The sequence below is a fragment of the Lathamus discolor genome, chromosome 1, assembly GCF_037157495.1.
Source record: "Lathamus discolor isolate bLatDis1 chromosome 1, bLatDis1.hap1, whole genome shotgun sequence".
Classification (NCBI taxonomy): domain Eukaryota; kingdom Metazoa; phylum Chordata; class Aves; order Psittaciformes; family Psittacidae; genus Lathamus; species Lathamus discolor.
The window spans coordinates 137,974,137-138,001,308 of NC_088884.1; the positions used below are offsets into that span (position 1 = coordinate 137,974,137).

Consider the following 27,172-nt stretch of genomic DNA (forward strand, 5'->3'; position numbering starts at 1 on the left):
GTTTCCTTCATGACTATTTTGAATATCCTGTAGTATCAGTCTTGTTGTACCCTGGCAGATAGAACTCTTTCTTCTTCTTGGTTTTTCTTTTTTTTTTTTTTTTCTTTTTTTGTGGGGTGAGTAGGGTTTATCTGGGGGTGGGGGGGTTGGGTAGGAGCATTAAATGCTGTTTTATTATTTTATTATTCTAGGTTTTTGAAAAGCTTTTTTTTTTTTTCTTAAGTGTTTCATTTATAAAAGGAAGATCATTACTTTGTCTCTAGGTAAAATATTATGTAAAACTTAATGAGATTCATCTTTATGACTAAATAGCTTACAGATGTTTCCAAAATTAGCCTGCCCCATTGTGCTTGATTTTTGTTTTCATACTCTGGTTGATGTATCTGTTACTTGCTTTTAACCATCTGGGAGTTGTGCTGGAAAGCTGCTGAAAGTTTTCTTGTCCTTTCTTGTCTGCCTTTCCTTATCCTGTGCATGACCTGTGTTCTTATGATGATGCCTCCTTATTCTCTTTCTTTTTCGAGTCAGATTTTATAAAGTACTTCTAGTTGTCATCTGCATTTTTGTTACACTTCAGCTCATCAGCCTCCTGGAGTTTGTGGCTTCTGTGATACTTGTCTTTGTAGGAAGAGTAAAGACCTCCATTTAGCCATTTCATTCCAAAACCTTTTTTCTGCTTTGTCCTTTGGATTAGTTACTGATACCCAGAACAGATTGACTTGTTAAGGAATTAAGACAAAATTTGAAGACATAATGTAGGTTTAAATTAATTGAAATTCTTCTATTTGTTGCTACAATGTCAATTGTTTCCAGAAGACTCTTACCATTTATTAGTAGCTAGAGGGTTGGAATGCTCTCCACAGTTGGCCATCTGAAAGCTGCCACTGTTGCCTTGCTGGCTTGCATGCTCCACTGACCCTAGCATTGTTCGACATTCCATCTCATCCAGTGTACTTGAGGGATGTCAATAGAAGGCATTATCTGCTTCTGCTAATTCACTTTAACTGACACTAGTGGTTGTGCCCATATCTGATAGAAGACTAGTAAACTGGTAAAAAGTCTCATCACCATGACTGAGCTGTGCAACCACAGGTCTAATCTACTATTATTCCTCTCATCTGCTGTCACTGCCTGAGCCACACCAAAAGCAGTAGTCATAAAAAAATGGAATGGTAATAGGGAAGCTAAGTAAGCGGTCAGTGGCAGATCTTCATGTTTAATACAACTTTTCTTTCATTCTCTTAACTCCCAGCATCCTTTGGCTACTTCTGTTGCTACTGAAAGAAAGTTGTGACTCTGAGAAAGGCAGAGGAAGGAGGTGGGGGAGGAGGAGAAAGGGTAGGATATTAGGAACAATAAAAGCTTTGGTAATTAATGTGTGCTCACTGGGTATAGTATATTCTCTGCTTCAAACCCTTTTTATTAGGCCTGTTACTGGCTTTTGCTCCTTGGTCACCAGGAGCATAAGCAATCAGAGACCTAGTTGTAGGATGTTTGCAGGGGGTTGTATGAACTGAACACTCGGATTACTTGCTATGGCTGTATTGGTGCTTTAGCCAGCATAATGAGCTTCAGCTCTGACATACGGATGTGAGAGTGTTTGGACCTGATAGCTTCAAGGTTTTCTCCTGTGTATTCCATTCTTGGTCTTCAGCATGGCATGCAGACTCCTGTTCATGGAGTCTTGGTGACTCAGGATGAGGAGTTCAGAAGTCTTGTGAAATTAATTGGATTTTGCAGTGATTTGATGAAGAATACAGTCCTTTTTCTGGGTGAAGGCTAGAAAGCATTTTTATAAGCAAGTGGACTAAAATTCAACTTTGTATATTTTTGCTTTATGGTTAAGGGAAATCAACATGGACAGTGCTGAAAGGAGAATGTCCCTCACTGTGTCCCATGGGGGACCATTCTCTCTTCTCTCATTTCAGTTCCTGATTGTACATCCAATCTACTTGCAAACCTAGCAAAACACAAGGAAGCTTTTCCTATTAATTTCTTCCATTTTGATTGAGTTGTCTTGCTCTAAAGACAGATGTGTGGTAGGACTTGTTCAAAGTAAGTGATAGGAGTGTGCAGTTAAGACTGTAGATTTGGAAGAGAGAAAAGGGAGGGGTACAGTGCAAATCTGTCATCTTAAGCTATAACACAAAATCACACCCTTAGTCTAGTCACAGTGAGTTATGTCACATTAGCCTATTGTGTAATAACATCACAAATAATTTCTGGTTTTGTCTGTGAAATTATGATAGAAATTTATTTTTTTTTGACAGCATCACAGAAACTAATTTTTTTCATGCGAATATTATGTAATGGTTGGAAAATGGGAACAGCCAGTTTCCTCTCATACTTGCGATATGGAGGGACTTGTTCAACTTCAGGGAAGTAACTTAATTAACCAAGTTAGGAGTTTTCACTCTGAGTAGCAATGAAGATTAAAGGCTTCTAAATAGTTACTCTAAATAGCACTGCAAAGCTCCGTTAACTGGAGCATTAACAACAAATTAAACAGTACAAATATAAGACCTGTCATAGAAACACTTCTTCTGCCCTTTCCCACTCCTGGGAGTCATATTTGATATAGTTGGTATTTGGCTTACAGAATTCCTTGCTTCCAGGTTGTTTTCTGTTTGTAGAATTGTAAAATGATTTAGGTTTATGATGACCATAACACAATTAGCCCTGTGAAAGCCCTGTGTGTGTAGATATATGTATCACACACAATACACGTGTAGCATGTGTATATATATGCACTATCTATATAAACATATTTTTTTTATATATTTAACTTTTAGGTTAGTCCATTCCCGTGTCACTCTGCAAATCCCTACTCATGTAAAAGATCTTGTGGGCGGCTTCTGGCTTGTCAGAATCATACCTGTATGAAAGAATGTCATCATGTTACTAAATTGAACAGTAGTGCAGATGGAAAGAAGGTAGGTTGATTTCTGTTTTGCTTTTGTTTTTATGTATTTTTTTAAATTGTTTTCAGTTTTAACTGGAAAATAAATAAGCTGGAAAGCACAGGATCTATTCCACATTCCAATGGGAGACTTGGCTGTGTTCTGTTCCCATTGATGCTGTGATATATAGCTAATCTGTACTTCTTTAGACTATAAAATTGAGACAATATTATATATTTTGCAAATACTACACCCTTTTTTGGTTTATATTGACATACATTACTTTGTTTTCACCAAAACCTCATTTAACACCCTTGGCAAGTCTTTCTGAAGTCGGTTTTTTAACTGTCAAGATTAACTGAACTACTGATAACACCTGTAGACAACAGCACTTGCAATCTACTGGGGAAACTATTTACTGAGGAGAGCCTTAAATGGCTTGAGGAGGCCAGCAAATCTTTAGGGGAGCAGTTTGAAAATGTTGCGGAATAGGTGAAGACTTCTTAAAGATACTCATGTTTATCAGTGCCTATTAAAAAGTGTCATTTATGCAATTAAGGTGATGTAGGGGTAAGTTGCTGAAGGGAATATGAAACAAAAAAATGTAACTACAAAGCTGAAAATTGTTTTAGTTTTGAGTAGTCAAAATGCATATAGCTTGTGGTTTGAGGGAGTTGTGGTTTGAGGGAATCATGGTTTGGAGGAAAAGAGTTTTTAAGTTTTTAAAGCATTACTTGAAGAAAATGTTACAAGTCTCTGGGCACTTGGAAAACTGAGCAAGCATTCAGCTGGGTACAAAACAAATATATTTTAGCTTGCTGTTACATTTTTAACTTAAATAAGATGATATCCCTGTGGAATCCAACCATAGAAGTATATGTCGTCTAATAATTGTATATATTGTAGCTATATGATTGTGGAGCTTTTGTGTGAGGAGTATGAGCCATTAGTGCAATTGTGGAACAGTAACTTGCAGCAGTAGGGTGACATCAGTAAATTCTGTGAGTGACAGTTGTTTAAGCATCTCCAGTTATAAAAGGCTGGCTGCCTACTGCTTCAGTTAAACCAATTAAAATGTGAATGGGCCAGGATTATTCCTAGCTCCATTTGAATGAGACAATAGGCTCTCAAAAAAACTGGAATCTGTGTACCTTTGAAGTATGGGTAAATCTAATGCCTCAATGTTCTTTGACTTTTTTTATAAACTCAAGTTGCTTTTGACCTTTAGAGCTTTTGTTCTGTTGTTTTGGTAGACTAAATTGCAGTTGTAGTCAGAAAAGGGCTGATTAAATTCCTTGCTTGTATGTCTGAGTAGTGATTTTCTGTCTGGAATTTTGGTTTGCTCTTCATGTTGTTAGAAAATGTTGCAGAAAGGCCAACTCTTTGCTTTTACCTACTGTTAAATTTTATATCACACTTTTGTAGTTGCTTTCAGTTGCTATTGTCTTAGATGTGAATTTTCAGGGGTTAGGTTTTGTAAATTCTTATTGTACAAAAGTTCATTTTTAAACTTCAGCAAACATTGTTCAACTGTGGAAGCAGAAGAAATGGCAACTGGAAGAAAATGGGGAGAAACTATTAAAAGCTTATATACTTATGCCATGCTCTTATTTTGAACAGTGTAAAGTGAAATGTTGGCATGGAATTAGCCCTTTTTGGGGAAGCCTGGTGTAGCTTCAGTCATGGATAAATTGTCTTTAACTTATGTGAAAGTGAGATTTTAAATGTGGTGGTGGGCCTTAAATGCTGTGCTATGTAGTAGGTTCAGTTGGTAAATCATCATGATCAATCTGTCTGTGTGTATTTGCAGACTGGGGTTCTGAAAAAGTTATTGAGATAAGAATACGAATAGAAATTGAGCTTGATTTACTGTGCTGATGTTGATTGCATCCACCTGGAATGCGGATGACACCTCAGCTCTTGTAGACTTAGTGTAGTGTATGGACCAGAAGCAGCACTTCAGCAGCTCCCAGCATATACCTAAGCTAATGCTATATGGAAGATTATATAAAATATTGCACCCGTATGGAAACAGAATGACTGAAAGCTTGCCTCTTAAAAGCAAGCAAACAAATCTCCCCACCCCTGTATTACAGAGCAGTGTGTCATGACTAAAGTATTACAATGACATGGTAGGTGGGAAAAGTTAGTTCTGAACATGAAATTACTTCTAACAATTTGCCATAAAGAATGAAGAGGCTTAATGGCAATTTTCCAAAGCACTAATATTAAAAGGTCCTTTTATGCCCAGGAAGCAAAACGGAACTCTTTCTCTGACTGACAAACACTGGCATTTCTTCTTTTCTTTTAAAAGCATATTTTAATAATTATTTTTGCTTGAGGAATATCTTACTGAGTAGCTGTGTTCCCTTAGCAAAACCACCCCAACTCTTTCTTCTTCATAAAAGCTTGTTAATGGCAGCTAGCAAACAAATGTTTGGCACTTACTTTAGGGATTTTTTTTTTCCTTTAATTTTGTTAGGCAGGTCCAGAATGTTTGCAGTGTGAAGAGGAGTGTACCAAGCCCCGGCCACCCGGCTGCCCTCACCGATGTGTTTTGCCTTGTCACCCTGGGGATTGCCCATCATGTCTCCAGATGCTTAAAATAAAGTGCCACTGCAAACTGTCAATACTGTATATTGAATGCTTGTAAGTGTCAGAACTGCATCTAACTTTTCATTTGAATGGTACTAACTGGAAACCATATGAAATGTTAGGGGATGGAGATACTCTTACAGCAAGTTACAAAATTTCTCCTTGAAGTTATAATTTGTAATTTGATGGGTCTTTTTCTATTTAAAATTTGTCAGTGTTTTATTTGGTGTTACTGCTAAAATTACAAATGTATAGAGTCTCATGAGCAGAACTATTTTTACAGTATTTTGAATTATGCAAATATATAGTAATCTACATAATGTTTGAGCAATGTGTGGTTCTTTTACAGTAAATAAAGAATTTTATATCAAGAATTAGAATTAATGTAGTCAATGTACAGAGTCTTTACAACTGATGCACTTAAAACTGTAGTTATTTTAATTGGAAAATATGTTAGTAATCATTTATATTCCTTTTTAATCATGTGTGTGGCTAAAAGGTAAGCTAGGCTTTACTAAGTACAAGGCTCGTGGATTTAAGCATTATCCTTTGTGTATTGCTCTGAAAACATTCGTCCCATGCATGTATGTTCCTCTTTGTGCATTTTCTTTAAGGTACCTCAAATCCTCTAAATTCATGTGATTTTGTCTGTGAAATGGTGTAGTTTATATTAGTCCCACAGACTATGGACAGATTAAAGCACTTTCCTTTACAGTGAGATATACTTTAAAAATGCCCCTAATCATACTGACTTTTGTTGGTTTTAATATGGAATTTATCACAAATATGTCTTTCCTTTTACAGAAAACTAACAAGCGCTGATTTAATAGAAAAGGAACTTCTTATTTCCTGCAAAAATCAGTGTCCAAAAGAGGTAAGCCATATTAGCAAAGAAATACTTGATGAGTGTGTGGAATTTTGTAAGGCTTTTGATACACTTTCATAGGCCAAACAAGCTAGGGAAGCTTACTCTAAATGAATATGCTACATGATAGGTGTGAAGGTGGTTGGTAAACTGTACTCAAGAGGACAGTTATTAATGTCTTGCTGTCAAATTAGAAGGCTATGTTGAATGATCAGAGATTTGTCTCCAAGGCATTAATGGCTTGAATGTTTTAAGCATGCATATGTGGTTGAATGTGGAAGAGTATGTCCTGTAATGTGGTTAAAAACTGGTCTTGAATTTATATCTTCAAAATAATGGGATGCTGTTTGATTATGAAAAATACTGAGAATTTTGCTTGCAATTTTTCACATCTGAGTGCAGATCTGGTAATCCCTGTCTGTGCAGCAGTCTGGGGAGGGCAAATTTTATAATTAATGAGTGAGATGAGTTAATAATGCCCTGCTGCGTTAATGAAATCTATGTTAAGTAGCATGAAATAGACAAGCCAGGTAATTTTTCTATTATATCTGGGTATATCTAAAGGGTTGCTGTAAAACAGAAGAATTATCCTTACTGCATGATGCTTAGACTATGAACCAGTGTATATAGGCATCAGTAAGGAAGATTCGTGTTAAATATAGCTTCTGAGTAATAAAGCTTTTTGAACTGGAGAGGAGCTGGTTGGAAAAGCTACCAAATTTTCATCAGTAAGAGCTTAGTCATGTTTCAGGATTTGTCTTACAGCAGTATTATCCATGACTGGATATGAAGGATGGGTGAAATGACCACTTCCTTCTCCCTCCCAGTACTATTGTCATATGCTGCTTGCATGCTTTCAGAAATCCAGGTGTCAGTCATTATTGTATGTTTGTTCTTTAGTCATGGCCAGAGTGGTATCTGTTTCTTCACTCCATTTCACACTGCAGGGTTAGAAAATTTATGAAGTAGAAAACAAGAAATAGTCAGGAATATTTTTGGAAAATGTTTCCACTGCTAAACTTCTCAGGATTTCTGACAAATAAAGATGTTTGCACTGAAGAAAAATATCCCATAATCACTTACTGTTTTGTTGTTCTGGTTTGGCCTTTTACTGTGTAGCTGAGTCTCTTTGTCTCATGTAATATTTAACTGGCACTCGTAATTTAATTCAACCCATTCTCCTTCCCTGATTCCACTTAGTTCCCTTATACAGGTTTACCTATGATGTCCTCTAGTCTGAGATTTCTGTCTTCTTACTTCATTCATGACTTGTAGTTCTGAATTCTGCCTTAACCTAATAAATGTAGTCTCAAAGCTTTTCTTTTGGTTCATTATTTTCCAGTGTCAGAAGCATTGAATTTGAATCCTTGCTTTTATTAGAAAACTTTGTTTTGGGCAAATGCAAAAGTTCACAGAATTCCTGCTTGTTTCTGTCTCTGTTCCTTTGTTTTAAGACAAGATTGTGTTAACCTCAACAGGAAGGCTGTGCCTACTTGTATCCTCTGCTTTTTGCCCTTGTAGTTGCCTTTCTGATGACTTTTTTTCTGTAAATAAATATGCCCGTCACCATTTTCTCATCTGGATGTCTGAAAGCTGTCTTCTGGCAGGGGAATACTTTTAGATATCATTTCATTGTCCATTTACCTCTTAATTTTGTCCTTCCATTTCCCTCTTTGTTACTTTGGGTTTATTTGCTCTGAGACTTCTTCCTCTTTATTTTCAAGAGCTGTTATAATCTCTTAACATGAACTATGTGTTCCTGTACTTCAGCTTCTCTTCAGAGATTTCCCCCTCCCTCCCATATCTCATCTTTGTCTTTGATTAATGTAACTGTTGTGATTTTTCTGGACATATTTGCAAGACTCAGTCTGGGATTTAAAATCCATCTAGTAGTGCTCTTGAATTCCAGCTTGCAGTTCAGAACTGCCCTGTTCCACAGATGTCTTGTTTTACTTAATTCAGTGGGATGTGAAAAAAGATTAGGACAACAGAGACCGCTTCAGTTTTATAAAGCTTGTATTTAACTCTAAAATTCTCATTCTTAGAGATGCCTTGAAAACCTTGAGGTTTTATGCAGCTTCTGCTATTCAGAGAATCTTCGTAGTGTAATTAATGATGTAAAAATACATGCTCTTCCCTTCTTATGATTCTAGCTCTTACTGGTTTTTAGGAAACATAAAAGTATTAGCACAGTCCTACTTCAGGTTTTTTTGGTTGTTTATGTTTTGTTCAGAAAAATTTTGTTCCCATTTCTGTGAATACTGACCAGTGCTGGGGATATTTTATCTCCTTTAAAAATACACTGCAACTTTGGGAAAATCCACTAGCTGTATCATCACAGAAATTGTACTGATAGTTCTCTTTTAAAGGAATCCTTGATAAACATAATTTGAAGGAGCAGCCTTATTGGACATCACTCTGCCACTGTTATCACCGTCTCTCCTCAGCGAATATAAACCAAGTCCATTGAGGGGACTTATGACAAGAACTTGCAGACAACTTGGCCAAAAGATGGATAAGTTTACAAATATGTGTCCCCAGAGCTAAATTTGAAATGTTTTGTGTGTAGTCCTGGCTGCCTCAAGGAAGTTTCAAATCAGTGTTCTATGGGAGCTTTAGAAGCTGACCTTGGGTGGTCATTAGCAGAGTTCAGTGAAGTTGTTGTTCGCTAAAAATGAGTATGCAGTGTCATTCCACCAAACTTAGCATAGTGCGACTTAGGTTCAGTGCAATGCAGTATTTTACTGAAGTCTTAATTTCGAGATTTTTTTTTTCTTTTGGTTAATGGATTGTGGTAGACACTATATTACCGTGTTCGAATTTCAGGTAGCATGGTACATTTGGGGATTATGAAAATCAATTACATTGTCTAATGCCTTGAAAAAATACAACAGGAACTTGAAAGGCTTGAAAGGTTTCATGCTTTTGTTTTGGCTAGAGTATAAAACACCAAAAATTACTTCTAGTATTATACAGTACAGCTCACATTTCCTTTCTGCTTCAGGGGAAGCAAAGTCTTTATATTGCCACAGCTGTTGGATGAGATGCTTTCATTAAAAAGCTCTTTCTCTTGCTTGGTAGCAAAACCAAAATATCCTGTTGAAGGAAATTTAACTTTTTTTTAATCAGGGGTGATTAGATTCTTATGATCATCTTTGCAGTTGTTTTGGGGCAGTTCTTACATAGAAGCTTTTACAGTCTGTCAGTTTTCATCTTTTATGTATTCATATCAGTATTTGTGGCTATGTTTAAAACTTTATTCTGTGTAAGTAGTATTTTTTTGGACAAAATAACCATGCAGGATACTTTTACTGTGCACTCTCCTGCTGTCTTGATGTGAAATATGGGACATGATTGTAATAAAATCATTTTAACATGATAATGCAGTGGAGGCAATATCATACATGTTAAAAGCAGCATATCTGTTTTTAAGAAGTGAAATTAATTACGCGTTCTGGAAATATAATGGAATTCTGTAAACATACCTTAAAAATGAACGTGGGTTGCAAAAATTTAACTTTGAAAGGCAAATGCACACCTTTGGTCCATAAGGAGAGGGTTTTCCTCAGTGTCTGGTTTAAGCAGCTGTGAATTTCATAAGACCTCTGGAAGCAGGGCCACCCTTTAAACTGAAGTGTCTGCCCCTTTGTTTAGAAGTGATAAACATATTTTTGTACTTAGTTTTTGGGACTTGTCCTGGGTTCAGCAGTAGCAGTCATTTTTCTGCTTCTTAGTAGCTGGTGCAGTGCTGTGGTTTTGACTTTTGGCCTAGGAACAGCGCTGGTGACACCGATGTTTTTTAGTTGGTGCTCAGTAATGTTTACTCTGACCAAGGACTTTGAGTCTCATGCTCTGCCAGGGAGGAGGGGAAGCCAGGAGGAAGCAGAGACAGGACACCTGACCCAAACTAGCCAAAGAGGTATTCCATACCACAGCACGTCATGCCCACTATGTAAACTGGGGGCAGTTACGTGGAAGGGCTAGATCACTGCTTGGGTCGGGCTGGGTATTGGTTGGTAAGTGGTGAGCGGTTGTATTCTCTTCCCTTGTTATTTCCCTTATCATTATTATTACTGGTGGTAGCAGCAGTGGTTTGTGTTATACCTTAGTTACTGGACTGTTCTTATCTCAACCTGCGGGAGTTGCATTCTTTCAATTCTCTTCCCTGTCCCTCCAGGAGTCGGGGGGGGGGGAGGAAGGGAAAGAAGTGAGAGAGAGACTGCATGGTACTGAATTACCAGCTGGACTTGAGCCACGACAGGACTGTTGCTCAGAAGTGCTCAAAAGTTTTTTTATTAACAGGTTATTTTCTGTATTATCAGATGTGTATTAACAGGTTGTCTATTACCTTTTGGTGGAGATCAGTTAAACCTCCATAAATGTTGATGAGTTTTATCATCATCACACAATGGCAAGATCTAAATGCATTGCCTATGGGGAAAATACTTGTAGGATTTTTTTGTTTGTTTGTTTTCAGAGCTGTAGATTAAATCCCTTTCTTTAAAAGTCCTTGTCATGCCAAACATAAAGCCTACTCATTTTGGTCTTTAGTCCAAAGACAAGAGATCTTATATGGTGAAAAAGATCTAAAGGGGTTTCTGGTTTAGTGCCAAGGAGCTCATCATGGACACTTAAGCAAAAAAATCCTTTCCCTCTATGTCATGAATCGAGCAGAAGCAGCAGTAGCATTGTTTTTGTTTTCTGAGATCAGAAAACTCATTTCACTGCTCCTCTTGATTTTTCTTTTTCTTAATGCTGGTTTTCCATCAGAGGGAGTAAAAAGAAAGCCACACTGCCTGCTTCATTCTTGTCCTGCATGCCTGTGGATGTGAACTGTATAGCTCTATGCAAAGAACTAAATGCATAAATTTGGGGTTCAATATTGGATTAAGCGTATCTCTGTGCTCTGCAAATTTTACTGCACTGGTAGGAATTTCACTGCAGCTGCATGTGAAGGTTGAGGTGAGGATTGTGGTCTTGAATTTGCAGCTCTGACATGTCAGTTATAAGACTGTTTAGTCTTTGATGCTATAAATGGAAATGTGTTTAATTACTATGGAAGAGTAAACTGGAAGTAACAGTTGTAGCCGTGGATTGTTCTGGCCAGCATGTGGTGACTTGGAGGTGAGACTAGATTGTGTTATTGTGTATGATGCTTTTGTGTGGGGAGTCAGGAGAAAGGCTATCTTACTGCGCAGAGGTCACGCAGTAGCAAAATGGTTTTGCAAAGGCTGTGGTCACTAGTGAGCAGACTTAGCCATTAGGCTCCATGTCATGACTGGTGGCCTGACCTCAGTAGCATACAAGGCTTAAAGACAAGTTTCTCCCCTCATCTTCTCAAAATGTGAAATAGATTTGCTGATGCTCATTTGTGCCTGAACAAACCTAAATTGTTTCTTTGACCAATCTATATTTTTCCCCTCTGGATAAAGCCAAGAGATCAGATCTGCCATATAAGGCTTCAGCAGAGCAATTGAATCAGTGCTACTTACTGAATATCTAGTTCTGTTACAAAAGAGGGTTAATACAAGGATGAAGGTGGGCTAAAGGAAACAACTGCTTGTATTTATTATTATTAAAAAAATCAACAAAACCCACCACCCAAAAGAACCCAAGACAACAGCAACAAAACTAAATGAAAAGTTGGAGCAAGAGATGTTAGCAATGGTGAAATTTTCCCGAAGACTGGATTGATACCTGACCTTACATTGTTTTCAGTAACGACCATGGCTCCAAAAAACATTGGAATTTTCTAATAAAAATCTGTAGACTGTTGGCAAGCTATGACAATTGCATGTAATGTACTGAGAGATGCATCTCCATAACACATATATTTGGGGCATGTTTTTAGATACAGAAAAGAACATTAAGACCATGCGTGTGAATAAGCTCCTGGGAAACAGCAGAAATGCTTATTGTTACAACGTGATTAGCTGCAGGCAAATGCAAATGAGAGCTGAAGATGTATTGGGGAAGGTATTCTATTAAGGATGATGTGCAGTTAAGGCACTGTACAAAGTCCTTCCTGCTGAGATGTCATTTAGAATATTACATGCAGTTGTGGCTACCATATTCAAGAAACATTGTGTTAAGCTGTTTGAAATTAAGTGAAGGGAATATTATGGGAGTAAAGAGCCTTTTATGGAGGACAGTAGAGGAATATTTCAACGTGAGGATAAGAACTAAGGGGTTTAGACTAGCTAGAGTAAATGTAGGAAATTAAAAAAAAACTCTTGCATCTTGTAGTGTGCTCCTGGAGCAGTCTCCTTAGTGAAACTAGAAAGGAGAAAGAATGGGGGATTGTCTTCCTGGTAAGACTTCATCCAGTCCTAGAGGGATCATAGGAAGTGAAGTCCTCCTGCCTTTAGGGGAACTGGACTTCAGGACTGAATGTGATCACTTAAAGGTTCATTCTAGTCCAGTGCGAAATGTTCTGAAACAGTGACTAAAAAAACCCAAGCCCAACCTGCAAAGTATCTGTCCCTGTAATAATGGTTTGTGACTGGCACGGACATGAAAATCTGTATGTCTGTTATGTAATTTTTAGTTAGAAAACTCTGTGTTCTGTTTGGGTATGTGTTTCATACTTGCTTAGATGCTGAGCCAGCTTCAGTGAGTGAACTTCTGTGAATCCCAATTTATTAATCAACAAGAAGGGTATACACATGGGGTTTGTAGTTATCTTAAGTATCCTCATTCTTGTGGATGATGTCATGTAGTATGTATGCATTTTCAATCCTTAGTAACTATAAAAAGATGTTTCTTGCACCATTTTCCAAGTTGTGTTAATCTCTTGATGACAGTGAAGAGGTGAAATTTCACTTTTAATTAAGATCACCATCTAGTGCCATTTTAAATAGTTTGGGGATTTAAAGCTACCACTAAATTGATTAGATGTCTTATGTGAGATGCCACCTTCACTTATTAACAGTATTGGGTTATGTAATTGAAAATGAGAAATCATTATTGCTAAGATTTCTTACAGGCATGTGTATGAGCAAGGGATGTTTTCAGTCAAGTTCTAACAGTAACTGAAAAAAAATCTGTTTGGTTTCTTGTATCTTTATAATGTTGGGAGCACTGCTACATTCCTAACAGCATATTTAAATTAGTATCTCAATTGTTAACACAGTAATTGAATTATGATATTTCATTATAAATGTTAAAATGTTAAAGATTGCACTCGCAGTAAAAAAGTATCTCTGAGATGGCAGAAAGCTGACAAATGCATAAATCTGGGGGTTTGTGACATTGTTTTGGACATAAGAATATTGGTGACCTGTGTTTGAGTTTTGTATAGTTCAGAAGATTCTTGCATGCAAAATTTGTTTTTGTGGTATTTTTCGCTTCTGATTGTTCCCCCTTGCTGACTCTGTCTGATCTGCAAGTTGCTATAGTACGCTTAATTTCAGTTTTCTTTTTACCTTAGCTACTCACATTTTGCCAATGTATAGATAACTAGGGTAATTGTATGAATTACTGTGGAGATGACTGTGCCTGAAACATTCGAAAGGACGAACTGGTTTTTAATCAAGCTGTGCCAATAAAAGATGAATCATTTTGCAGGAACTGAAATAAAGTAAGTAACAACCAAACATTTGCCAAAAGCTACAACAACAACAAAAGTAATTCACAAGTGGAAAACCTGATGAACTGAATGAGTTTTCTGGTAAGCTGCTATGTTCATAGATTCTTTGTAATTTTACAATCTTTTACTGGTGTGGGGTTTTTGTTTCTGTTTTGTTCTTTATAGTTGCCCTGTGGTCACCGGTGTAAAGAGGTTTGCCATTCAGGTAGCTGTCCTCTGAACTGCAGCCAGAAGGTTAAACTCCGATGTCCCTGCAAGAGACTGAAAAAGGTACATTTCTAAGTCACAGTTTTAAGAATGATGCATTTTCTTTGCATGTTCCTGGACTTGTGTGGGTGGATTGGCTCTGGTGCAGGTTAGAGTAGGTCCAGTTACTCTAGTAGAGCAGTTCACATCAGCTGAAGATCTGGGTTGCAATATCAAAAGATTCACTGAAGAATATAAAATCCTGTTGGTTCAAAAGATTCACTGAAGAATATAAAATCCTGTTGGTTCTAAACCATGTTCGCTGCATGACTTAAAATAGCTTTATCAAGCACACTTACCTTTCTGTAGCTTCAATGGGAGAACAGTCAGATGACCTGGAGTGATTTGAGAAGAAAAAATACATTTTTTTTTTTTTTTTTTTTTACTATATTGGGGAAGCTTATAATGATGTGAGTTGGAAAAAGCACAGATGATATGAATTCCTAACTAATGTAATTAGTTAAGGTTCTTTGCAAACCTAGAAGCAAGTACAGATATCAGCAGTCCCTAGCTTCTAACAAAGATAAGGGACAAAGTAATGTAACAAGTGTATTATAGCTATAGAGTATTGTGAAGGGAAGAACATAAATTGCTGTGAAGTCTTGGCAAATAATAATGACTTAGCAAAAAATAATTATCTGGCTTCATTAAAAGGTGCTTAAATTATTTATTGGGACCCTGTTAACTTCTGAGCCCCCCAAACAGGCTGCGGTTCCCCAGAGTTCTTCGCTTCTCTGAGAAGTGTCTTGTGCAACCAGGAGTCTTGCAGGTGGGGTGTTCAGCAGGAGAAAGGATGATATGTACAGAACAAGTGCTTCAGATTGTACAGATTTTACAGCCTCTGCTTACAGATAACCACTTTTTTTTCCCCTTCAGTATTAGGAGGAGGAATTGTGAGTGAGAATTATTTCCCTCCTCCTCCCATGACCACACCTTGCCCTGTAATCTCAGCCAGTTAAGAGCATGTAAGTGAAATTACTGAGGCTCTGAATGCTAGCTCCTTCTGCCAGAGTTCAGAAGGTTATCTTACTTTGTCTTGGGCAAACAAGTGAGAAAAGAGAAGAGAGGATAAATGAAACTGAAATATTTGATTTATTCTTACTTTCAGCTTATTTTACCAGAAGGAAGGAAAAAAGGACAATTTAATACAGAATTAGAGGTTCAAATAACATTTTCATCATTAGCTTTATATTCTGTGTAACCAATGTTTTATTAAATTAGAATGTTTTATAATTATTTTCATAAAGAAATGAATATTATAACTAAAAACTTTATATAGGGAAATGATTATAAAATACTCAAATTATACATAACAGGAAATACAGTGCAGCAAGGTACAAGAAGGCAGAGTTCCACTGGAATGCGATGCATTATGCAAGGAAATGAAACGGAAAGCATCTGAGGTAATGTATCCGTTGTAGCTGTCATTTCTTCTCAGTGCTTCAAGAAAAGTAGGGGAAAAAGAATACAGAATTATTTTTCAAGGCAATACCAGCAAAAAATATAAGTAGATGTGCAGTTCAATAGCAGCTACTTTTTCAGCATTGTGTTTGGCTTAGTGGGGAGAATTACAGTGTTTGTAGACAGTGTTAACTCGGTGAAATACTATCTTAAACCAGTATTGTTATTTAATTTGTTAGAACTGTTTGGTTTTTTTTCTTCTATTGAGAGCAAGTGATGATCAGTGATAAAATCATTACTGTTGATGATGATTGCTATAGGATTTGGGGCCAGGCCACTTCACGTCATTGTTAGATCTGCTCTTTCCAGGGTAGATTTTTACAGCCCGTGAGTGCTCAACTTATCTAGCAGGAAGAGTGTAATCCTGTCACACTGTATTAGTTACCCTGGGCCAGAAGAATGGGGAGTTTGCTCATGCTGTCACCCAGAGACACAGAATATCAAGACTGGAAGAAGTCTGTTAAAAACTGCAGACTTTTACAAAGATAGTTTAGTTTTGATAGCTGCAGAATAACCATCAGTTTCTAAAACCTTTGTGTGTTAACTCTTAATAAAACTCTGCATGTATAGCACCTAGAGAGTATGCACTTCTGAACTGAGTGCATCTTTTACTGTACTTTTTATTAAAGAAATAGTTCTAGAAATGTTTTACCAAAATGTGGTATAAAAGTTAAACTTCCCTCTACCTGTGTATATTGTACCTATGTATTTTATACAAATATGATCACACCAATGTAAAAAGGAGCAATTTTGTTCCTTTTTTTTCCCACATTTGTGGGTCACTTTGTTGTTTGGAGCTGAAGTTCTGCCATTAGATGGCAGTGAAATGCCAGGAAGCTGGTTGTGGTGTCTTTTCTATACCAGACTTTCCCATTTCAGATGTGCACAGCTGAAAAGCTCTTTTCTAAAGGGAGACTGTCATTGTCTCTAGATTCATGAAATTCTCAATAATGCTTTTATTTGATACATTGTTTAGCAATTAAAAAGCATGTTTGAAAACCTGTGAATAGGATCGTTCTATTGACCCTGTCCTCAGTGCACACTGTTTGAGGTACAGTGTGCTAAAGAATGGGCTAGTGTGCTTTCTCCTTAGTCATCAAAAGCTCTTGAATTGCAGATTGTTTGGAACAAATTTCACCTGCACAAACTGTATTTATTGAGTTACTGTGATTGTTAGTATGCAAATTGTGCGGTTGTGAGGATCAAGACTGTGTTTCTTTCCAAGTTATTAATCATATATTTACATTTAACTTTTGTAAGTTAGATATACTTCCCCACTATACTCTTTCTATTGCTACTGTTACTGTGACTATGGCAATTTTAGAGACTGAGCTGATGTCTTTCTGTTTAATGGCCTCTGGATTTATATCCTGTTAGCACACCTAATTGTTTTTTCAGTTGACATAAACTTTTGGCATCTACAAATGTCCTGTAGCGCTGAATTTCTAGATTTTGCCAGATACTCCATGGGAGTAAATACTTCCCTCTGTTTTGAACCAGCCTTCTGGTAATGTCATTTTATGCCTTTGCTTTTGTATTATGAAAAATAATTACTGATGGTTTATCCTTGTTTGGCATCTTCCCACTCTTCAGGAATGTGTGCCTTGTTAGTCACCTGATGAACCCTAGCTATGCATCAGTTTAGATGGAAGCAGCTCCATCCTATTGTCCTTCGCATGTGTTCAGGCTTTACATTCTTTTGTTGTTGCAGGACCACAACTGAATGGAGGAGCTAAGTGCATCATGTATTTACATATTGACTTTTTTTTCTGTACTGTTCTTCATGATTTCTAGCATTTAACCTGCTTTCTTGGACACTGCAAAACATTTCTATAGAATTGTAAATTGTTGATGGTGGAATATTTTTCATCGCATTTGGCTTGAATTACACCAAGAGCTTTAAAGCAGTTTGGTTATGCATTTTCCAATATATGTTGTATTAGGTACAAATATTGAGGTTTTCTTTTGCTCTATTAGTCAGGGAACATTTAAAGTACTTGGAATGAAATATGTGTGTGTAAATTCTATACATTTATACATATATAAGAATTACCTATATGGGTAAAGTACTGAATCAGGATAAAGTTGCTGAAAACCTAGAATAACTGTCTTAGGGAATTTTTCTGCTTGTTAGTAAACAAATTATTCTTTTTAGGTTTTATATTTGTCAGTTCAGCTTGTCAAGTTGAAGTCAGAAGTTCAGTTTATAACCTTGTAGCATCTGTTGTATGTTCCGTGTTTTCCAAATGTGAGACCCAGCAGCTTTTTCTAAGAATTAGAATTTTTGTAATTTCAGTAAGTTAAGAGCTCACTTGATGGAGGTTTTGCTTATTTTTGCTGAGAACAATTCCATAGGAGTAATTATGACTATGTAAGAAAATGGTTTTAGCTGCTCTTTACAACAGATGCTTATTTTATATGCCTGGACAGATAAAAGAGGCAGAAGCCAAAGCTGCTATTGAAGAAGAGAAACGAAGACAACAGGTATCAACCTTCTTCTTCACCCACTTCCTCCCCACCTTGTTCTTGTTAGTAAATAATTTCATTTACATGCAGCTGTGTAGTTTTTAATGCGACAAGTATTCCTGTCAGCTGTTACCTTGCTCCAAGATGTGTGCTGTGAATTGCAGCGGTTAAGAGCCCACGTGTTTTCCCAAACAATTTTCATAATTTTATACGAATCAGTTTAATCTTGCATTACTGTAACTGTGTATAGTTTATTTTTTAAGTACTAAGTACTGCTGATTTTAATTAAACACTTTAGAATGCATAAAGCCTACAGAATTGCTGAATAGCATCCATAGAGATGTAAATGTCAGGTGAAGCTTCCGCCCTTTCTTCCATCATGAAAGAATGAGGAAGCCTGAATGAGTCTTCATCCTTCATGGTCTCTGAGGGGGTGTGAAGGGGAGGAGAAGGTGTATTTACTGTAATTGCTGTTGTTGGTGAGCATATTGTCAGCCTTGTCATCCAGGAAACTTCTATGAACTAGAAATGCAAAGTTGCTGTTGTTTGTATTGCTCTGATTGTGTCCTCATGCATTCACTTATTTACAGCCCCTCTAGTGAAGTCTCAGTAATGCGGCTTCTCTAACTGTTGCAGGTTCACTCCACCAGTACAGTGTGCAACATTATTTTTGTCTTGATTCTTCAGCAGTGATTATTTCTCTCTGTAGTTGCTTTCTGCTTGTACGTTCACTGAAGTCCCAGAGTTACAGTCCAGCAGTACCCTTATGCAGTATATGGAACTGCTTTTGCATGTATGTCTTGTGATGGATGAAGCTTCAGGGATAGGAGTCTGTTAAAAGGTTGATTGAGTGATATAGCACAATAGCAAATAGTAGGACCACAACAGTAAAAAATAGGACAAACCAGTGAAAAAAAATAAATAAAGGAGGACAACAGTAACTAATAAATAGGCTCCAAAATTGCACATAAGTACTAACCTCGACTACTGCAGCCTTTTATCTAAAATTGATTCCCTTCCAGTTTGATCTCTTAATCTGCCATCTGGTGATGTGAATTGGAGGACATCACTATCATAGGGTGTTGGGTCACATTAAGAGTATAGATTTATTGAGTATAATCCCTTCTGACAAAAGTTTGCGTCTTTGTTGCCACCTTCCTGATCTCATTAGCACATTTTTATATACACAGTTTATCTGTTAGTTACAGGTTCTTGAGACCTATATTGATTGATACTTTATTAACTCTTCTGTATACAAACTAGGTAGTGCTCTAGGTAATTGTATAGCACATTTAAATATCTAGCACATTTGTATATTGGTATTTGCTGTATTTGATAGCTGCTTCTGCTAATACGATTTACAGATGGAACAGTTTGTTTCCTAGTGGAAAGGAGATGGCTTAGTTAGGCTTTTCGTCATGGCCCTAGCAGCCAAACTTTCTGCTTCTAATTCAGAGACACCCTGTGAGGCCAGGGTTTTCACAATTGGTAGAGGTGGAAAAAAAGATCAGTTCTTTGTTATTTAACAATTCAGACCAATCTGTCTCTGCATCCCACTCTAGTGCAAAAGATTGGGTTAAATATTTGAGCTAGCTGGTAATAGTCAAGACTTCCAGTACTGAAAGTCAAGGTCTCAAACCTGAAATCTGATTTAATGAGTTGTAAGAAAGATTTTGTTTCCTTTTTTTTTCTTAGAAACAAAAATTAACAGCTCCTTAGAGGTTACAGAAGTCAAGCATGTCCCCTTCCTAGAGCTTGTTTAGCTTGAAAAATTAAAATAGCTTGAAGACTGGGCACAGCCATTACTTTATTGTTCAGAGATCATTGAAGAGACACTTTGGGGATGATGACAGTTACATAAAATCTGTAGGTAGCTTTTCAAGGATAGTGATGTCTTTTTTTTTTTCTTGTATTCTGCGCCCACGAACCTTTTCTCATTCTGTGTTTTGTTTTTTATGATGTATCTATTTTTAGCTGGGGTTTTATAAAGATGACTAGGAAAGCAATTCAGTACTTGTTATATAATTGTTCAAGGCCTATATTTTAATTCAGATTACTGCAATTCATGAAGCACTCTGCTTTTAAAACTTAGAGATCACAAGTATATGGCAACTATAGAAGCCCACAGTTTTATTTAGCATCTATGCAAGATGAAATACTGCCATATTATCTATAAAACCTCAAGAACTCTGCACTTCCTCCGCATTTTGGATTTTGAAAAACTGTTCCATTAAAATACTTTGCTTTTCTAAAGGAGGATTAGCCAGTTGAAATCACTCTTGGTTCACATAGCAGAGTACGGAACTTTGTTTGAACTTTTCCCCCATATCGTCACAAAACTGCCAACAATTTCTGCCTTTATTATGTGCAAAGGAATAGACATCAAAATGGGTCCCTTTCTCCTGCTAACAGTGGCATCTAGCACAGGAAGGAAAGTAAGATCTCCTTTGTGAAAATCTGACAACTATTTGCTGTCAGTGGTCAGTGAAGGAAGACCAGACATCAGGCAATCTTGAATTCCAAAGGAAAATTATATTTACTGGACTGCTTCTCTGTCCATTTCCCGAAACAGGCTTGTTCTTGTTTCTTTGCACCCACCTTATTGTCTTAGTGCCTCTCTTCCTGTCAGCACTGCAGTAGTAGTCATGTAGATTTATGTCCTCTCATGGCCATGCTTGGTCTCTGTTCTCTGTCCATGTTTCCTCTGCTTCAGCCTAATCTTGTGCCTTTTGCCTAGCCAGTCCTGGCTTGCTGCACTCTGCTGCTCCTCTCTCCCTTCTCTCTTCCAGTTCTAGTTTTTCTGCTGCCTAGCTCCTTGGCCCATATTTTCTTTAGTAGCTGAGAACTTTACCTAAAATCCAGACAATCATCAGATGTTTTCTGGTTTTAGTCTTTCTTAGAATATATTTTCTGATTTTCATAGCAATTAGGTGTCTTTTCATTGGAGTCTCATCCCACTCTTACAGTCTTTGTTTCAGGCTGCCTAATTCGAGCATTGTACCCTAAAATGAGTTTTGTCTGCATTGTCCTGATACCCTTTAAAAAGGTGTCTTGGTTTTGGCTGGGATATAGTTAATTTTCTTCCTAGGAGCCCCCCCAAATGGGGCTCTGAGCAACAACAAAGCAGTCGTTCATGCAGTAGTTCTTGGGTCAGTCCAGACTGGGTAAGATGTGAAAAATGTGCTTTACATCCCAGCTGGGGAGAATGGTCCAACCTGCAGCCCCATGCCACTGCCCAGAACACTATCCTGGGCCTTGAGAAACAGATTTTGTGGTGACATGGCACCCCAGAGAGAATTGAGTCAGACAATGGGACTCATTTCCAGAGCAACCATATAGACACTTGGGCCAAAGAGCATGGCAGAGTGGGTATATCACATCCCCTACCATGCACCAGCCTCTGGGAAAATCAAACGGTACAATGGGCTGTTAAAAACTACACTGAGAGCACTGGGTGGTGGGACTTTCAAACATTGGGATGCACATTTACCAAAAGCCACCTGGTTGGTCAACACCAGAGGATCTGCCAACAGGGCTGGCCCACCCCAGTCAGAATTTTTACATGCTGTAGAAGGGGATAAAGTGCCTGTGGTGCACATAAAGACAGTCTGGGTTATTCCTGCTTCAGGTAAAGGCATACCCACTCGTGGGATTGCTTTTGCTCAGGGACCGGGGCACACTTGATGTGGAGGATGGGGTTGTCTGATGTGTACCTCAAGAGGATTTGATTGTGGGTAAGAATAACCAATGATTTGAATTGTATGATGTTAATTGCTATATAGCCCTGTCTATTATCCCTTCTGTGGTGTCTGTATACCATATCAAGGGTATTACAGTGAAAATCACCCACTTTAATGAAAAATTAACTTTGGTGAAACCAGACAAGTGCAGTGGTGATGGAACCAAAATTGGCTTCAACATGCAACAGTCCAACACTACACACATCTTTTCTGCTCTGAAAGACTGTTGTGACAGATGGAGCACTAAGTCATGGACTAAATGAACTCAGTGGACTTTTATAGGGATGGTACATAGACTGAGGGAATGCAACCTGTGTGTATATGTATCAAAGGACAGGAAAGGTGATGGTGGTTAACTGATATGTTTTGGAAAGTGTAAGACCTGACATGATGTGAATGGTATGGAATAAAGGGTGGATACAACCTTGGTTTCAGCTGGGACAGAGTTAATTTTCTTCCTAGTGGCTGGTGCAGTGATGTGTTTCAGCTCGGGCTGAGAACAATGCTGATGATAACACACCGATGTTTTAGTTGTTGCCAAGTAGTGCTTACCCTGATCAATGAGTTTTCAGTCTCATGCTCTGCAGTGAGGGGGGGCACAAGAAGCAGGGAGGAAGCAGAGACGGAACACCTGACCCAAACTAGCCGAAGGGGTATTGGGGTACTCCATACCACAGCATGTCATGCCCAGTATATAAACCCAGAAGGGCAGATCGCTGCTCTGGTCGGGCTGGCTGTCAGTCGGTTGTTGGTGAACAACTGTATTGTGCATCTCTTGGTTTTCTTGGGTTTTATTCTTCTCTCTCTCTTTCTCTTTGCTGTCTCCCTTTTCATTACTATTGTTATTTGTAGCAGTAGTATATTTGACTTTATTTCAGTTGTTAAACTGTTCTTATCTTAACCCACAGGTTTTACCTTTTCCTGGTTCTGCTCCTTATCCCACCAAGCCCAGTACTTGGTTGCCAGCTGGGCTTAAGTCACAATAAAGAGTGTGGAGGGAGATGAGGAACAGGGATCAGAGGATCTTAGTGTTCATTCCAGGCATTGCCCTGAAACTGCTGTTCTGGGTGGAAGCTTGGCATGATTCTGATTTTTCCAGGGACTTTGCTTTGGTTTTGGGCCTAAGGGAATGGGCTTTCTTTTGAAGGACACTATATACCTACTACTGTCATACGTGAGTGACTAGGTGTTGTTATAACACTTAACAAATGGCATATTTTTTGTGCATGTCTAAGATTGTAGCTGTTAATCTAAAATTCAGCTGGGCATACAAAATGTAAGTGGAAGAAAGAGAAGAGATTTTTATTTATTTATAATTTTTTTTAATTTATTTTAGCAGTGTATCCTTATTATGCAGGGGAGGTCTTCGAAGGTTTCAGCCTATGCTTTCAGATACGTAATTGTAATAGCTTAAATATGAGTGCTTTTTTAATGTAAAATAATGTATTGCTAACACATTTAATGGAAATAAGTCTCTTTTTGGCTTAACATTCAGTTTGAGTTAAGGATCTAATGTAAAACTTCAGTTGGCTGTATTTTGGCAGTTTTTTTATGGGAAAATAAACACTGGCTTAATATTTGGAGCGAAATGCTTTGTAACCATGGGATTAGTGCTAGCATCTCATCTGTAAGAGATGTGTAAATTGTGTAACTTTCATTGGCAGTTATTATTATAAAGTGGCTTTGGGGAATGATATTTAAAATCTGCATATTCTTCACTTTTTAATTATGACAGATGTTAACTGCTTCTGGTTTTCTTCATCTAGGCTGAACTGGAAGCTTTTGAAAACAGATTAAAAGGGCGAAGAAAAAATAAGAGAAGAAAGGATGAAGTAGAAGTTGAACAGTCATCATGGCAGAAATACAAGAACCTCATTATGCTGCCGATGTTCGGAGTTGCTGTTGTGATGGTTGCATGGCTTATGGTCTACAATGACTGAAACAACCAACTCAATATTTAATATATCTCGGTTGGGCTTTAGGGTAGCTATTAATCCTAGAATGTTAGTCTATGTGTAACAGAACTTAATATACATAGATTACGTATGTACACTATTTGCCAAGTGCAGAGGAGGGAGGAAATGTCGGCTTTTGTGTTATATTCACAGCACAAAACTGAAATTAGACACTGAAAATAATAGTAGATTTTAGTCTACACTGAAGTGCTGATGTAGTTTGTCTGACTGATATCCGTTAACATCTCTTCTATTTATATATTGAGTTACTTTTCCTTGTCCTCATAATATTAAAAATAGGTTAGTATAAAATGCTTTATTGAACATCTGTTTTCTGTAAAAATCAATGTAGTGGTTTATTGAAGATTAGTATTCTTATGCTAGTCTTTGTTGTATCACACAATAATTTTTGTGCTTCAGGTCAGTTTTAATTATAACAACTAATGGGGAACTTTATATCACTTAGGCTTGAATATTCTGGGGCCTCATGACAGAACTTTGTTCAGAGAAAGGAATGGGAACTGTCTTTGAAGTCAGCTGTTTCACAAACAATAAAATGGGATCCCTTATGGACTGTGGGGTTTGTTTCATGGTTGTGTCATGTCCACCCACCACCACTGTCCTTATTTCCTCTAAAAAAAATCAAACAACAAAAAAAAAAATTGAAAACTTCATTTAGTGCAGAGATACATATGCTGAACATGGATGTGATGTAGTTTCAGGTACAGGGATGCATTCTTATCACTACCCCATCACCAACAGCAAAGAAACAATCTGAAATTGAGCTTAAGAGTATCACTTGACTAGTTGTATAGATAAATATCACATTTGGATGTTTGCATAGGTGTGCAAAACTGTAATTGACTAGTGTAACAGTATGATTGTGCCATTCTGAAACCATCTGGATGGTGCTTGCTAATGCATAAACTATCTGGCTAATCTTTTAAATGTTCAACTATTTTCTTACTGGCCGTTTAGAATACCTTGCTTTGGGCTATCAGTGTTGGTTGGTAGAACCGAAAGGTTTACACAGCTTCAAGACTGTTAGAGAAGCTATATTGCCTCAGCTGAGGGACTGCAAGTTAAATTCAGGGGGGAGGAAAGAGGGGAGAGATCAGAAAATGGAATTTTCAAACCTCTGATGGAAATTGTATGCTGAGACTTGAGCATTATGGTTAATTGTGAACTACTTACTAGATCCTGGGAAAGCCAAAGGGCGTTAGGCTGCCCTTGTAATTCAGACATATAATTTCATTGTAAATCCTGCAAAAGCAGTGGGACTGTTTGTGGGAATGAGCAGAGAAGATTGCAGCTTGTTCGAAACCGTGCTTGGTTGATTTGAGCCCACTTGAAAAGGGACCTGCTGTTAATCTGAGCTGATATCCAATTGTAATGGTGGTTCAGCAGCAGCAGGAAAAAAGAAAAGGAAAGCTGCAGAAGGCAGTAGCTTTTAGATTGACAAAATGGGGGGAAAATCAGTTTCTTTTTAATTTTTCACCTAAGTTTGGTGACAGAGGAAAGAGGTGAGGAAAAGCTGACAATATGTAGCATGGATTAGTGCTATCTGATAACTTCGTAGGGGTTTTTTGATTGACTTTAGAAATGGGTATTATTTCTGTCATGATGTGTCAGGCCATTAGTATGTAAAGCTGTAGAATTAACTGAGATTGCAATCACAGTTGCATCTCTGAATTCTCTTATGTTCTAGGATAAAGAATAAACTGTTTTCCTTACTATTACTAATTCTTTTCTGTAATAATAATGCCTGGAAGATAATACCGTATGTAACTCCTTTTTCTATTTACTGCAGCTTTTTCTTTAAAAGCAGTACAGTGGAAAGTTTATCCTTGCCCCTACAGCAAAGAGAAGAAATCCCTCTCTACAGAGCTATAAAACTGAACTGCACTTGAGTTATACATTTGAAGTAGCTCTTAGTGTCCTTTTCTGCATATTTTGCAGTATTTCTGTGAAATATTGGAGAGAAGACTTGCTTCTCATTGATAATCTTTATTGCAGTAAGAAAGCACACCAGTCTTTAAGAATTCATCCCATTCACACAAATGTGTGTATGAGTAGGCATGTTCCCTTAAAGGATTTGTATTGCCTGAACCTCGCACATGTGAGACATACCTATTTTTGAAATGTTATTCAAAGCAGTTCTGTATATCTTCTCCAGCCATCTGAGTCATCTGCACTCTGTTGGTCTGCCTGCTGAACCAGATATTTTTTTCTTGGCATAAAAAAAGTGTGGGGGTTCAAGCAATCTGCAGCTTAATAAATCACTGATTCCTATTTGGTTTTCTAAATTACTTTTACAGTTCATATTTTGCCTTTTTTGGTAGGAGCTGCATGTTGCAAGCATGACAACCTTTGGAAGTAAAAGGTACAGACAAAATCACCTGTTACTCAGTATTAAGCAAATATTTTGAACATTAACATTTTATACAAAAATTCATCTTGATAAGCAAAATGAATGATACAGTCTGAGCTGCTGTGGTAGGGGAACTATTGAGAGAGAAACCTGATGGATTAATGGTTGAACTCAATGATCTTAAAGGTCCTTTCCAACCTAAATGATTCTATGATGAGGATACCTAATGTGAATAACATTCAGCTATGTGTAAAATGAAAAAAAACGGGGATGCTTTTCCTGATCCTAAGTGCATTCTGGTGAGCATTCATCTTTCTGCTGGACTGAGGTGCTTACAAGTAGTCAATAAGTTTTGGAATGGAACCTCCTTGGGCAATTTTGTTCCTTGTAACAATGACAAAGCCATTGCGTGTGTTAATTTAATGTAAAAACCAAGTCAGACAATAAAGTCATCAAAACTGAGTTGGAAATCTGTTTGTTCTTGAAGGCTGGTGTAGTAAAGCAGCAGAGTTCTGGGTAATAGTAACTGATATAACTGCAGCATTAAGTTTCAGGCATGTTTCTCTGGCAGTGACAGTTCTTAATGCCCAGGTTAATGCTGGAATTACGTGATCATGTACCTTTATGTTACTGCTCTTACAAAATTGCAAGAATGGGTTGGGGAAGTAGATTAAGATGAAACAATTAGGAATGGATTTAGTAGATTAATTTTTTGGCCTCAAATGGGGAAATATAGCTGATTTATTAGACAGGCAGTGGAAGCTTGATGTGTGGTAGCTGCTCTCTGGTGTGTGCTTTAGGGGGGAGTGTGGACAGCCCATGAGGGGCCCTGTCCTCATTTTCATTCAGTTCAGATATCCCTCTTCTGCTTTGTTGCTAGTTGTTACCTATGGGCACTTAAGTCACTCCTTTTTGTTGCTTCATGAAGGTAAATTTGTATTTGTGTCTACCCTTACTCAATTAAATCAGTCACTCTAGAAAATCG

At 37.5% G+C, this 27,172-nt stretch overlaps 1 protein-coding gene across 2 annotated transcripts in view; it reads left to right on the top strand.

The window, feature by feature from the left end:
- The window catches only part of NFXL1 (nuclear transcription factor, X-box binding like 1), a 47,380-nt gene extending 20,731 nt beyond the window's left edge, over positions 1 to 26,649 (top strand). For both annotated transcript variants that reach the window (XM_065697727.1, XM_065697719.1), the window contains exons 16-22: positions 2,793 to 2,933; positions 5,383 to 5,549; positions 6,300 to 6,369; positions 14,114 to 14,218; positions 15,511 to 15,597; positions 18,086 to 18,139; positions 23,628 to 26,649. In XM_065697727.1, the coding sequence (XP_065553799.1) occupies positions 2,793 to 2,933; positions 5,383 to 5,549; positions 6,300 to 6,369; positions 14,114 to 14,218; positions 15,511 to 15,597; positions 18,086 to 18,139; positions 23,628 to 23,801 (798 nt within the window). In that variant the 3' untranslated portion in view covers positions 23,802 to 26,649. The remainder of the gene's footprint in view (positions 1 to 2,792; positions 2,934 to 5,382; positions 5,550 to 6,299; positions 6,370 to 14,113; positions 14,219 to 15,510; positions 15,598 to 18,085; positions 18,140 to 23,627) is intronic.
- The last annotated feature ends 523 nt before the right edge of the window (positions 26,650 to 27,172 follow it).